This window comes from Ursus americanus, chromosome 27 (genome assembly GCF_024610735.1).
Source record: "Ursus americanus isolate L20-20 chromosome 27, mUrsAme1.1.p, whole genome shotgun sequence".
NCBI classification, from domain to species: domain Eukaryota; kingdom Metazoa; phylum Chordata; class Mammalia; order Carnivora; family Ursidae; genus Ursus; species Ursus americanus.
In genome coordinates this window covers 38,261,788-38,275,543 of record NC_142153.1, presented here as the reverse complement: position 1 = coordinate 38,275,543, position 13,756 = coordinate 38,261,788, and the positions used below count along the sequence as shown (strand labels likewise).

The window sequence follows — 13,756 nt, the reverse complement described above, 5'->3', positions numbered from 1 at the left end:
CGAGGTTTCACAAACCAAAAAAATAAGTGTATTGAGCCTCAGGCCTGTACTTCATCCTGGGACCTCTTCTTTTCCTTCTCTCCCAGGGATCTTATCCCATCCCACCACTTCAACATACTACCTACATATACCCAAATTTACTATCTCAAGCTCTGAGTTGTCTTCCAAACTGCAGATTCTATATCTGGCCACCATGGGCTATCTCCACGTGTATGTCACAGTAGGCATCTCAGACCTCAACTCTGGATGACTGATCCAGCTGCACACCAACCAACCATATTTCTCCCTTGGTCTTCCCCCAATTGTATACCAGCAAATCCTTGTTCCTCTCTTCTTCATTACTCACATAGTCAGAGCACAAGCAAGTTCTTTCCCTTTTACCTAAAAAACATCCCAATCCATTCACTGCTCTCCATTGCCAAAGCCATCATTCTAGTTCAAGATCTAATGGTTTCTGGGGCGCCTGGGTGGCTCAGTCGTTAAGCGTCTGCCTTTGGCTCAGGGCGTGATCCTGGCGTTCTGGGATCGAGCCCCACATCAGGCTCCTCCGCTATGAGCCTGCTTCTTCCTCTCCCACTCCCCCTGCTTGTGTTCCCTCTCTCGCTGGCTGTCTCTCTCTCTGTCACATAAATAAATAAAATTTTTAAAAAAAAAAAAGATCTAATGGTTTCTCACCTAGATTATCTCATTGCAATGGCTTCTACCACTCCTTCTCCACAGATCAGTGATGGCTCGTTAAAAATGGATAAGGTCTTACAAAGAAATGTTCCCTTTATGGAAAGATAGTGGGAACACACACACACACACACACACACACACACACACCCCTCTATTCCTCCATTCAACTTAAAACTTGTCCAGTGGTTCCCAAATGCCCTTAAAATGTTGATGTCTACAAGGCATACCTGGTCAGACCCTTTTGACGTCTCTGCCTCATCTCACAAGACACTTGTCCCACTGTGTCTCTACACTGTGGTCACGCAGCCTGCCATTCAGCTCCTTGAACATTACCAACCTCCTTAGTGCTTTAGGACAGCGTGGTCCCGGAGAACTTTCTGCACTGATGGAAATGTTCTATACCTGCACATGTGGCTCCTGGGCACTCAGCTTGTGGCTAACAAGACTGACAAAGGAGATTTTTAACTTTATTTAATTTTGATCAATTTAAATAGCCACATACTCCTAGCAGCTTTCACATCGGACAGAGCAGGACTAGGGCTCCCACCTCGCCTTTTCCTCTGCCTGGACTATCCCAGGGCTTCACATGGATGGCTCTTTCTTATCCTGATGTCTCAGTTAAAAGTCAGCTCCTCAAGAAAGGGGATCCTTCCTACATTGTTGGTGGGAATGCAAGTTGGTACAGCCACTCTGGAAAACAGTGTGGAGGTCCCTTAAAAAGTTAAAAATTGAGCTACCCTATGATCCAGCCATTGCACTACTGGGTATTTACCGCAAAGATACAGACATAGTGAAGAGAAGGGCCATATGCACCCCAATGTTCATAGCAGCTCTGTCCACAATAGCTAAATCGTGGAAGGAGCCGAGGTGCCCTTCAACAGATGACTGGATTAAGAAGTTGTGGTCCATATATACAATGGAATATTACTCAGCTATCAAAAAGAATGATTTCTCAACATTTGCTGCAACATGGACGGCACTGGAGGAGATAATGCTAAGTGAAATAAGTCAAGCAGAGAAAGACGATTATCATATGATTTCTCTCATCTATGGAACATAAGAACTAGGAAGATCAGTAGGAGAAGAAAGGGATAAAGAAAGGAGGGGTAATCAGAAGGGGGAATGAAGCATGAGAGACTATGGACTCTGAGAAACAAACTGAGGGCTTCAGAGGGGAGGGGGTGGGGGAATGGGATAGACTGGTGATGGGTAGTAAGGAGGGCACGTATTGCATGGTGCACTGGGTGTTATATGCAACTAATGAATCATCGAACTTTACATCAAAAACCAGGGATGTACTGTATGGTGACTAACATATAATAAAAAAAATTAAAAAAATAAATAAAAATAAAAATAAAAGTCAGCTCCTCAGAAAGGCCTTTCCTTACCACCACACCCAAACTAGCTTCCACTGACACCATTTATTACATCACTTTGTTTATTTTCATCAAAACACACTTCACTACTGCCTTTGTAATCCGTCATCCCTAAACAAGAATAGAAAAATCCATGGACGTAAGGACCTTGCCTATTCCATTCAATGCCATGTCCCCAAGATATATGTTAGGCATATAGTATCTTCAGCACATCTTTGATGAAGGGTTGAACAAATGAATGAGTGAGTGGCTAGGGGGTCAAGTCAGTAAGAATAGGCTGGGGACACATTATGGAGGCTTCTGGAAGAAGGCAAAGGTCCTTTAAATACTTACATTTCATTTATATGGGTATGGGGCTCTACAGTGTTCTTAAGTGCCCCATGGGGACAGGCAGTCTAAGCAGACAGCACAAAGGAATGGTGCGCATGCAAAGCAGGTCTCCCTCCTCAACTGACTTGGAATCAATTTTATGAGCACATTAGGGATGCAGACACACAGATGCTCCTACATATGAGACATTAGGAAATCTCTCAAGAATGCATCTATACACATCTAAAGGCGTACCTTTGCGGGGAATCTGAAAGGGCTATCAGACAATCAAGTCAGCCCTATAGCCTTTGGATCTGCAACAGCAAACCAGGGCATTAATGTTCAGCCAAGTTAAATACCAGTTTATAGTTATACGTCCTAAGAGAAATGTCATGAGCCACGCCACTTAGCAGAGAGGGGGGAAGGGAGACAATCAGGGGAGAAAGTAAACCCCTAACAAGTTCACACACCCTGATAATCAGCAAAAAGTGAAAGAACACAACGCACAGACAGAACTACTGACCAGCCAGAAATGAACACACCTAGACCTGTAAGTGGACAAAACTGACAACCCAGGGATATCATGTACATTATGGATTCCACACATGCATTCACTGTCACAATTTCAAAGGGGAAAAAAAAAGAAGACTGGCATTTCAACGTATCTCTATGAAAAACCATAACACTAAGGAAAACCGCAGAATGAAGTTTTGCGCTGCGTGAAACTGTGTGCTCTTGCCATCTTTTGCAGTAAACGTTGTGTCTCCCATGCTTTAAACTTTACTGAGTATCAGTGCCACTTAATAAAATTACCTTCTCGTAAAATGGAGCAATGTCAGTAAAGTACACAACGCATTCCACAGTCTAGCACGGAGACAGAAGCTTAATCAGGAGTGCAGGGCACAAATCGCTGTCCGTCAGTGTTTCCTACTGCTGTCGGCACTCACATTCATGGTCAGAGCTAGTGACCACAACGGCCACGGCCACGCTGGAAACGCAGCACGGGCAGAAGCACCAACAGTCACGCCAAAGGAAAGCCCCTCTGCCTGCCGGGTCCCGACACACTCCTTTTTACGGAAACAGCAGGGACCCTCTTTAGCTAAAAGTCAGTCGCTATTTTGATAATCGAGATAATGTCTACATCCTTTCAATTCCCTACCCCACCGCCAAAGTAGGTTAAATGTACACCTCTGGTCCAATTCTCTGTTGGGACCACCTCGACTCCTCCAGTGTCACACAGGTGAAAGCAGGGTCCCCAAAGCTGAGCTCTGTTACCCCACCATGCCCCACTTTCCAGGGGCCCCACTTTCAGTGCTGCTCGCCACTGGCCCCTGGGAACCAGGAGTTCTTTCCTTCTTCTTTTCGTTTTTTTAAAGTTGTATCCATTTATTTTGAGAGAGAGCGTGCGCACAAGCGGAGGGGCAGAGGCAGAGAGAGAACCTCAAGCGGACTCCCAGCTGAGTGTGGACCCTGACAAAGGCCTCCGTCCCAGGACCCTGAGGCCAGGATCTGAGCTGAAACCAACAGTTCACTGCTCAACCGACTGAGCCACCCAGGGGCCCCACAACTATGATTTCTTTACTGGCATTGGGGCTAACAATAGAGGAGAAATTCTTCACAGAGTAGTACAGTCTTAGCCTTTCACAGCATCCTTGGAACACCCGTGGCTGTGACAGGCACCTTATAAAGAGACTACGTGGACTCATTTTCAACTTGATGACCATCACCGACTTGGTGATTTTATAGACACCGTCATCTACCGCAGGAAAATCAGCGTTTCCAGCCATCAAAACCGATCACTGTATTTACACCTCCAATAGTCAACTGTAAACGACTGTGATCTCTCGGCAAGTTCATTATTGCCTGTTTTGCTCAGTCCCTACCTACAATGCCAGCTACCCCTGGGAAGAATGGGTGTGGAACACTTCATGCGGCATGCTGCATTTCATTAGAAGAGAACAGTGAGCTCAGCACAGCAGCTCCTCAAACTCAGCATCCATGTCTGACCATCGTGACACTACGTGCTGCCTAGAGCCCACGTTACTTGTGAAAGAAATGACCAGCGATGACGGATAAACATACCATTTTAGCACAGAAGATCAATATTTCTTCTAAATGTTTATTTTATATAAAATAAATATATATATATTTTATATATAAAAGACTTTGTCATCTCACTTTATATCAGAGGTTGGCAAAATGTTTCTGTAAAGGGTCAGAGTAAATATTGTAAGCTTTGTGGGCTTATAATATATAATCTGTCGCATGTTTTTCTTTGTTTTTATTTGTTTGTTTACAACCCCTAATGATGTAAAAGCCATTCTTAGCTGGAGGGTTATATAGAAACAAGGCTGCAGGCTGGGATTTGGCCCCTGGGCCACAGTTTGCTCACCCTTGCTTTTCAAGTATACCAAAAAAGCCGGAATTACATAGCACAGTCACATTCTGACTAAAGAAAAACACTTCCAACTGTTTTGTGTGTTGCTGGTTTTTTGGGGTTTCTTTGTAATCTTTTTAAAATCAACTATTTTGGGGGAAGAGTTTCAGATTTACAGAAAAAATGTACTTAGTACAGAGTTTCCATATATATATATCCCACACTCCGCTTTCCCTATCAGGATATTATGTTTATTAGAATGAATGAACCAGGAACGATATATTATGTTAACTACAATCCATACTTTTTTCAGATTTCCTTAGCTTGTACCTAATGTCCTTCTTCTGTCCAGGATCCTTTCCAGGATACCATATCACATTTAGTCCTCATGTCTCCCTGGGCTCCTCTTGGCTATGACTGTTTCTCAGACTTCCTTGTTTCTGAGGATCATGACAGTTTTAAAGAGTACGGGTCAGATATTTTGTACAATGTCCCTCTACCGAGATTTGGTGGATGTTTTTCTCATGATTAGATTGGGGTCATAATAGTTTGGGGGGAGGAAGACGACAGAAAAAGTGTCACTGTCATCACATTACATCAAGGGGACATCCACGTGCGTTATCACTGTTGCTGTTTACCTTGATCACCTGACCAAGGCAGTGTCTGCCAGCTTTCTTCCAACTGTCTTTTTTTTTAAACAATTAATAAAAATGAACTTGATCCTTACCATCTATTACTAAACTAAAAACTTTCAAACATCAAATCATATTTAATGAGCTGGTTATATACATATACATATACATATACATTATAATTCATTATTTCCATGATTTACATCTAGGCCTCTTAAAATATATCGTATTTGGGATGAAGACAAAAATTAGTATGTTTTTTGGCACCACTGTCTTCTACTTTTAATTCCTCTCACTGCTGAATTAACACGACATCTAAAGAAAATGTAATGGACAATGGACGATACCGAAATTTTCTTCCACTTTTTAAGTGGTGATTATGCAAACTAAACCATAAGCAACCTGAGCTGGGGTGGAATCCTGTTCTTCCTTGTGCCTCCCAGAGCCCAGGGCACTTGGCGAGGGCTGGCACAGTAAAAACTGGGAAGAGCCTATATCCTCAACTTCAGTGTTACACTGATTTAAAGCGGTGAGACAGCAGAGAAAGGGAAGAGCGATATGAGACTAAAAAGAACCGATGTCTCTTAGCTAACTTTTTCCTGGTCCCGTAATAAGCTAGAGGACACAAAAAAGGTAGGGAGAGCGGGAAGGGCTAAAAGGCTAGACAGAGTAAAGGCGGGAAGCTTGGGTCACCATAAGGCTAGCAAAACACTCTGCAGAGGGAAACACAAATCCAAACCGCAGTCAGATACCACCTCGTGCCCAGGAGAAATGCTTAAAACAAAACAAACAGAAAACAAGTGTCAGTGAGAATGTGGAGAAACTAGAACCCTTGGACACTGCTGGTGGGAATGGAAAATGGCTTGGCAGAGCCTCAAAAACTTAAACACAGAATTCCCATATGATGTAGCAGTTCCACTTTTAGGGATCTACCCAAGAGAACTGAAAACATATATTCATACAAAAATTATACATGAATGCTCATAGCAGCATTATTCGTAACAGCCAAAAGGTGGAAGCAACCCAAATGCCCATCAACCGATGAATGGATAAACGAAATGTATACGGTATATCCATACAACAGAATACTATTCAAAGGCATAAAAAGGAATGACGTCCTGTCACCTGCTACAACATGGGTGAAACCTGAAAACACTGTGCGAAATAAAAGAAGCCAGACGCAAAGGACACATATTGTATGATTCCATTTATATGAAACGTCCAGAAAAGGGACACCCATGAAGACAGAAAGTAGATTAGTGGTTGCCAAAGGCAGCAGGGGTGGGGAAAGAATGGAAGGTGAGCTCTCTCAGTGGGCACAGCGTTTCTTTCTGAGGTCATAAAAATGTTCAAGCATTACTTAATGGTTACGGTTGCACGACATTGCGAATATACTAAAAACCACTAAATGGTACTTTAAAACGGTTAAAATGATGAATTTTATGTGATTTTTTTATCTCAATAAAAATAAAATAATAACTGAAAAAAAGGCCACTGAAGAGAGTGGGTCTATATATCAGGTAAATCATTTTTAATCCATAACTTACATACACACGGTTGTCTTCAAAAACCCCTTTCCTAGTCTCTATACTTTCGTGACAATTTTTCCAATAACGGGAGCTTCAGAAATGAAGACGTTAGTCCAAAATTCTACCAAGAAAACAGGTCAACCAATTTTCATCAAGTTCATAGGGCCAGAGCCTCGACAGGCGCAGGCTCTGTCTCAGGGAACGTACACTGTATTAGACTCGCCCTGTTTCCTCTCACTCCCAACAACGCCCACAGCAGCAAAACCAAGCTGGCCGTGCCCCCCTTGCATGGCGGCATCCTTCTCCTACGGACTCTACTCCAGAGAAGCAAGCCCGTGCCGTCGCCGAGGCAACATCTCCAAGTCCCAGCGGCGGGCGGGGCAGGCTCTTGCCAGGCTGCGCCCGGCTTCCCTACAGGAGACCTCGGTACCGGCGTGCTGAGGGGCCGCGCCACAGGTTTCTTTGGTAAGACTAGGTAACTCGCCGACTAGGTAACTCACAATTCAGTGATGTGCAGCTAAAAGAAAAACAAATGTACTTATTTATAAACAATAGTCTTTCCTAAAAAAGCAAGTGCTGCCCCAAGTCTTCCAACAAAACTACACTGCCAGCCACGGGCTGTGTAAAGTCACGGAGGAAATCTTCGTCCTGTACTAGGCAACTCCCGCTTCCTCCTGCAAGCGTTATAGCAACTGTGTTGGAAACATGAAATACTTCCTTGGGAATTTTTGGAATACAGCACAGCTGAGTTTAAATTAGTGCTTCCCAGAGTAATTAACAACAACAACCACCACCACCTTCTTTAACAACGTCTCCACACTTCAAAAGCCATAATCACTCAAATAAGTCACAGTAACCACTTGGCACCCAAACCTCAGCGGGCCGGAGAGGAATATTTCCAGCAATCTATGACAATGGCAGTTGTGATTAAGACCATAAGGGCTTATTTTGTGTTTTCTTTGCTCTTATAATTCCCATATTTATATTATTAGTCAAAATGGAGCAGATTAATTCTCTCATTATTTTTAATCTAACTGGAAAATCAATTGTCTCTGGTTGGTGGTGGTTATGGATATATTTTTCGAAAGTGTTAACAATAAGGAACTGGAGGGGCGCCTGGGTGGCTCAGTCGTTAGGCGTCTGCCTTCGGCTCAGGGCGTGATCACAGCGTTCTGGGATCGAGCCCCACATCAGGCTCTTCTGCTATGAGCCTGCTTCTTCCTCTCCCACTCCCCCTGCTGTGTTCCCTCTCTCGCTGGCTGTCTCTCTCTGTCAAATAAATAAATAAAATGTTTAAAAAAAAAAATGTTGGGGTTTAAAAAAAAAACAATAAGGAACTGGAAAAGAGTAGCTCAACTAGCATTCTTTCATTAACTTAACAACTTTCTTCATTAATTGACCTAACCAACATTCATTTAACACCTACCATCCACAAAGGACACGGAAAGCAGTGATAACCAATTCGGTCTCTTGAGGAATTTACACTCTAGCAGTAGGCTTAGCAAAATTACTTGCTTTGACTTTGAAAGAAAGACAATACAGAGTTCCTCAGATCCTAATCACATGCCATAAACTGGGTGTAAAGAGCCAAGAGTTAGCTCAGCCATCAAGGATACGCAGCTGACATCCTCTTCCTCCTGTCACCCTTCCCACCCCACCCCCAGAACTTCTGCCCTTCAATTAGAAAGCACACAGTTCACTCAATATCTGATGCTAGCCATAAACCAAAGATTATGTCTATCAGCAAGTTTTTGTGTGGTGGTAAATCTTTTACATTCAACTAGACAAAACTATCATATCTCAGGGTAACATTCAATCCAAGGACAGAAAATGAGCAGAATTCTACTGAGAGTTTGTATAACCACTCACCCAGATTCTGAGGCCTGCCCACCTTAGCCCCCTATTCCTCTCAGAGGCAATGAATCCATCCCACCTTCTTCTCTTATGTTTAATGTAGGGGGTGTTTTTTAAGCACCACACCATTTGGCCACGACCTATGGGCCGCCATAAACGCCAACTGCTGTGGTCAAAGGGTGTCCATGGTGGGCAAAATAAGAGGTGAGGGAGGGAGCAGACCTGCAAAGTAACAGTTAACCCGCTGCGGGGTGGGAGCGGGAGGCAAGGAATCGTGGACAGGGAGATTTCCTCAGGATTGGTGAGGGGGGAGGAGGACGGCAAAGTCAAGCCCATTACAGTAAAACTGTAATCTATTCAGGAACAAGACAGAGTCCTTAACTCTTCCCCAAGTAGAATTTCTTTTTTTTTTTATTATTTTTTATTTTTTTAATGATTTTTTATTATATCCAAGTAGAATTTCTAACGTGCCCAAGAGTACACTGAATTTCCAAGTTCCACCTGGCCCTGCGCTGTTGTTCAACGGGGTCAATCTCGTGGGCCTCCAACGCTACTCCCAAGGCATTCATGAACCATGAACCATGTGGCTAACTCGGGGATCTAAGAATCAGAGAAAGTGAACAGGAACCTTTGGAGACCAATAAAGTCCGGTCAATCAGCCTGAAAAATCAACACTAGACAAAGAGATTCTCCTCCACCCAAATGCCCCTGAGCATGTCCAGGTGTTCCAGCGGTCTAAAGGAATGACACAGGACACAGGCTCTAGAGTCAAACGATCTGACTTCAAATCTTGGCCACTTTTAACAGCAATGGCAATGTCTCTGTGACTCCATTTCCTCACCTGTAACTGGAAGATAATAACAGCACTACCTCATCGGACTACTGGAAGAACAGAATGAGAGCACAGTGAAAAAGCTTAGCACAGTGACTGTCACGCAATAAACACTGAATAAATAGGTGCCAGTATACCCACTGTTTCCAGGGGTAACCCGAACTACTACACAGTTCCTAAAGGAGAATGACACCACCACCACGACTACTATTTGGCTGGGCCCTAATTATGGACCCCTAACCAGCCCTGTGAAGTACATGGTATGATCTTCATTTCAGAGTTGAAAATGAAGGTTTAGAGGGCCTCACAAACTCAGCTAAGCTTACTCAGTTAGTAAGTGGTAGGGCAATAAAAGCTTGAATCATGTCCCAGCAAAGTTTGCATTATGTCATCTACCTCCAAAAGCTTAAAAGTATTTTAATACTTCAGTATTTTAAAATCACTACTTCTTGAACAAAATTATGTTCTTGTAAAAGCCTCCAGCCTTCCCCCCCACCCCGCCACTAAATCTGCATATGTATCTATACAATCAGAAATACTTCACCAATTCTGATAGACTGTCAGAATTTTTCTTAACATAAATATAACTGGGTAAGTCATCATGACCATCTTAATTAACTGACTTTAAAAGTTCAAAAGTACTGCATACCCACAGTTTATCAAGACAGTTTTCTTCCAGGATTTGTAATTTGATCCTGCAGAAGCATAGGCACACTCCAATTGGCCTGTGTAACATCTCTCTTTCCATATGTTTGCTAAGTGTCTAACAAAATTGACTAGAGTTCATAGTTGTTCCAAATATCCTCTCACACAATTTAGCAAGACTTACAGTCACTTCATTGCCCTAGAAGAAAACACAATCAAATTTAAACTAAGTCAGCAATGACCCTGATCTCAGAATTTTTTAAAAATCATAGTGAGATCCAGAAATGTTTATAACCAAATTTCTATTTCCAAATACTTAAAGATCTAACTGCTTCAAAGAAAACTGGAAAAGTAACAAGTCATCTTAGTCAAAACTGTTTATCCACATCAAATGAATTGGTTACCCAGTTTCCTGAAAACAGAGTTCATAATAATTGTTAATCCATTAACAGTTTAAAATAAAAGTCATGCTTAACTTGTTTAAGTAGTGATATGGATAAGCCAAGTCATATCTTACTTCACTTTCTATTTACTTTACCCAGGCATTACATATTCTTATAATCTTTGTTGGTAAATACAAATGAGACGATATAATTGAACATGCAAAATGAAGATAATCTGTAATGGCTAAAAATTTCAAGAATTCACTGCAATTTCAAGAACCTGAAACTCCAAACATGAGAAAGCAGAAATACTACATAACTGTAAAAGTCAAATATTTATACAGGTGCCTGAGAAGTCACTGCTGGGTGCACACCACCATCACTGACATTTACTATCTGTTAAACAGTTTCAAGTGCAAGGGCATAAGTCAAATAACTGACCTGGAGCGTGAAGTTTATGACAACAACTAATATGTCTGGAGAAACTGTGAAGGTGTGATGCTTGTCATAACTTTCATCAGGCCAGCAACAGGCAGCCAGGCTGTAGCAAGAGAGAACCTCAGCACAGGTGCCTTTTCTCATTTCAGAAGGGAAACCTAAACTGATACCTTCATGGATAATTTAATAAGGATTGTTCCATAAATTTATAATGTCATTTATGACTTTCTTATAATTACTCTTTAATAACTTTCAAAAGCAATATTAAGATAAAAGTTAACCGAGAACATAAAGTACGAAACTATTTCAACATCAAATTTAGAAAAGGGGTAATGGAAGCACCTAAAAGGTTATAAACCCCTAACTTACAAGTAGGAACACCTCCTTAACAGCCAATTTACAAATTTACAATTAGGAATATCTTCTATTATTCTTATAATACGTCTAATTTTCAGAAAAATTTCCTTTTAAAGGTAACAAGACAGATGGGATAGAGGACCAACATTTGTGAACATTCAGAGAAACTTCAGCTCCTCAACTTCTGAGATGATGATTTGGTTATACTTCTCCACTTTACCTCCGAGCAGGACTAAAAAGTGTGTGCTAAAAACTACAAGAAATCATGCTAACCTCAAGTCTTTTTTCTATGTTCTTTCTTCAAAACAGAATTTGCCTTTTCAAGATCTAGGACTCAGTTCAAGTTTTCAGGTGAAGACTTAACAGTAAGCAGTAGATCAACCCCCCCCCCAAAAAAAAAATAGAGTTTCTAAACTCTGAGGGGCAAAGCTAATAACACCCACAGCCAGGGCCGGGCGAGGAAGGGTGCCTGGAACCCCCTCCCCTCCATGCCCAGGACCTCCCGCCTAACCGGTGGCGCGCCCCGTCAAGACCTTGCAGTCAAGGCTGGCAGCCAAGGACGGCCAGAGAGCTGCCACAGGTGGCTTGGTCGGCTGGTTCCCCACCCTGCACTTAGGCCTTCTCCGGGAGGTTCCCGGCCCGTCCCCGCCTCCCAAAGGCCAAGCTACCCTCCAGCTCCTATCTGGCCCACTTTAGGCAGAGGCGAGCTCGCAGCAAGGCTCAGGTGGCACCTCGGGGTCCCTTAACGGGACACCAAGTGCCAGCCCGGGGCGCCAATTCCACCCTTCCCTCCCGGCCGCGAGCGTCTAAAGGTCCCAGGGGACGTCGGGAAGGGAGCGGGCAAAGAGGCCCTGGAAGGGGCGGCTCCAACCGACCCCTCCCGGGCTCCTCACCAGCTGACGGTCCCGAACCTCCTTCCCGAGACCCCTCCCGGCACCCCGGGGCCGGCGACGCCCGACGCCCCACGCCCCCAGCGCCGCGGGCGCCGCCGATCGGCCGGATCTCCCGGACAACAGCAGCCGCCGCGCTTCTGAGGCGGGTCCCCGCGCCCACCCGCTGCCCGGCCGCCCACCTGTCCCGGGGGTCGATCCAGCTGGTCCTCCTGGTGTTGTGGTCGATGTAGAAGACCTTGCCGTCGTAGTCCCTGGCTTCCTCCCAGCCCCGGGGTAGCGGCAGCTGCCCGCTCCCGGCCCTCCTAGGCATGGTCGGCGGCCTCGCCGGCGAGCGGCGCCTCCATAGGGACCGGGCGCGGGACGCGGCGGAAACGCGACTGCCCGGCCCGGCCGCCGCACCCGACGCGGGCGCCGGCTAGGGGCTGCGGAGCGCGGGGCGCGGAGGGGCCACGCGCGGGGGGCGCCTCAGGAAACCCTGCTCTCGGAGCCGCCGGGGATCAGTCCACCATGTCTGCGTCGGAGCTGGCGAGCGAACCCTCCTCCTCCTCCTCCTCGCGGCTGTAGCTGCTGCCTCCGCCTCTTCCTCCTCCTCCTCCCCGTCCCCCTGTGGCCGCCGAGGGTCGCGGCGCCCAGGCTGCCCGAGCCGCCGCCGTCTGGGCTCGGATCCGGGAAGCTCGGTGGAGCGGCGGCCGCGGCGGCGACGGGCCTCCTCATTTGCGTGCGATTAGCATGCGCCCCGCCCCCGCCCACCCCTCCCCTCGCAGGGCTCATCTGCATGCACATTCCTCGCCGCCACATTCCAGAGCTTAACCCTGCAGCTCCCGGGGCGGGCTGCAAAAGCCGGGGCGCAGGGCCGAGCCCGGGGCGGGGGCGGAGGAGAGTTGCTGAGGGACCAGGTGGGAGGAAGGAGGGCGAAAAAAATGCACCCTTCGCTCCCTCCCCTTGACCCCAGATATCTCCCCGCGGCCGAACGCCTCGGGTTTTTAGAGTTTCAGGACAGGAAAGAGCTAGAGAGAGCTCCTCAACCTTCTCAACTTCTTGCCGACTTCTAGGGAAACCACAAGACTTGCGAGAGGAAAGGGGTGGGGGAAGCTCTCTTCGGAAGAAAAAGTCCCAGCAAACAGCGAGGGCACAAAAGGCTCCCCCACGCCGCGCCCTGAGCTACTTGGGAACCCGAGGGCGGTTCGGGGCGGTGGGAAAGTGTGAAAAGCCCTGCAAACGCTTAGAAGCGTGTCCGTGGCGTGTCCGGGGCGGTGTCGCCCCCGGGGCCTCTGCAGGGCGCCTGGCCCTCCATGACCTCAGCCCAGAGGCCACGGGCCTCGGGGCGGAAAGCGAAGGCGGGTCCAGCGGTCCCAGAGCGCCGAGACGCGCCTGCCCCAGTGGCCTGCGGGGGAAACTCCAGCCTGAGCCTGGGAAGCGACTACCCGCCCCCCCCCACCTCCGCCCGCCGCGT

The 13,756-nt window shown here is 46.0% G+C and overlaps 1 protein-coding gene across 1 annotated transcript in view; it reads right to left on the bottom strand.

Annotated features, from left to right (window-relative positions):
- Positions 1-12,980, bottom strand: part of WWC2 (WW and C2 domain containing 2) — a 200,383-nt gene extending 187,403 nt beyond the window's left edge. Inside the window, exon 1 of the mRNA XM_045785842.2 lies at positions 12,483-12,980. Coding sequence (XP_045641798.2) covers positions 12,483-12,613 — 131 coding nt within the window. The 5' untranslated portion in view covers positions 12,614-12,980. The remainder of the gene's footprint in view (positions 1-12,482) is intronic.
- Positions 12,981-13,756: the final 776 nt, after the last annotated feature.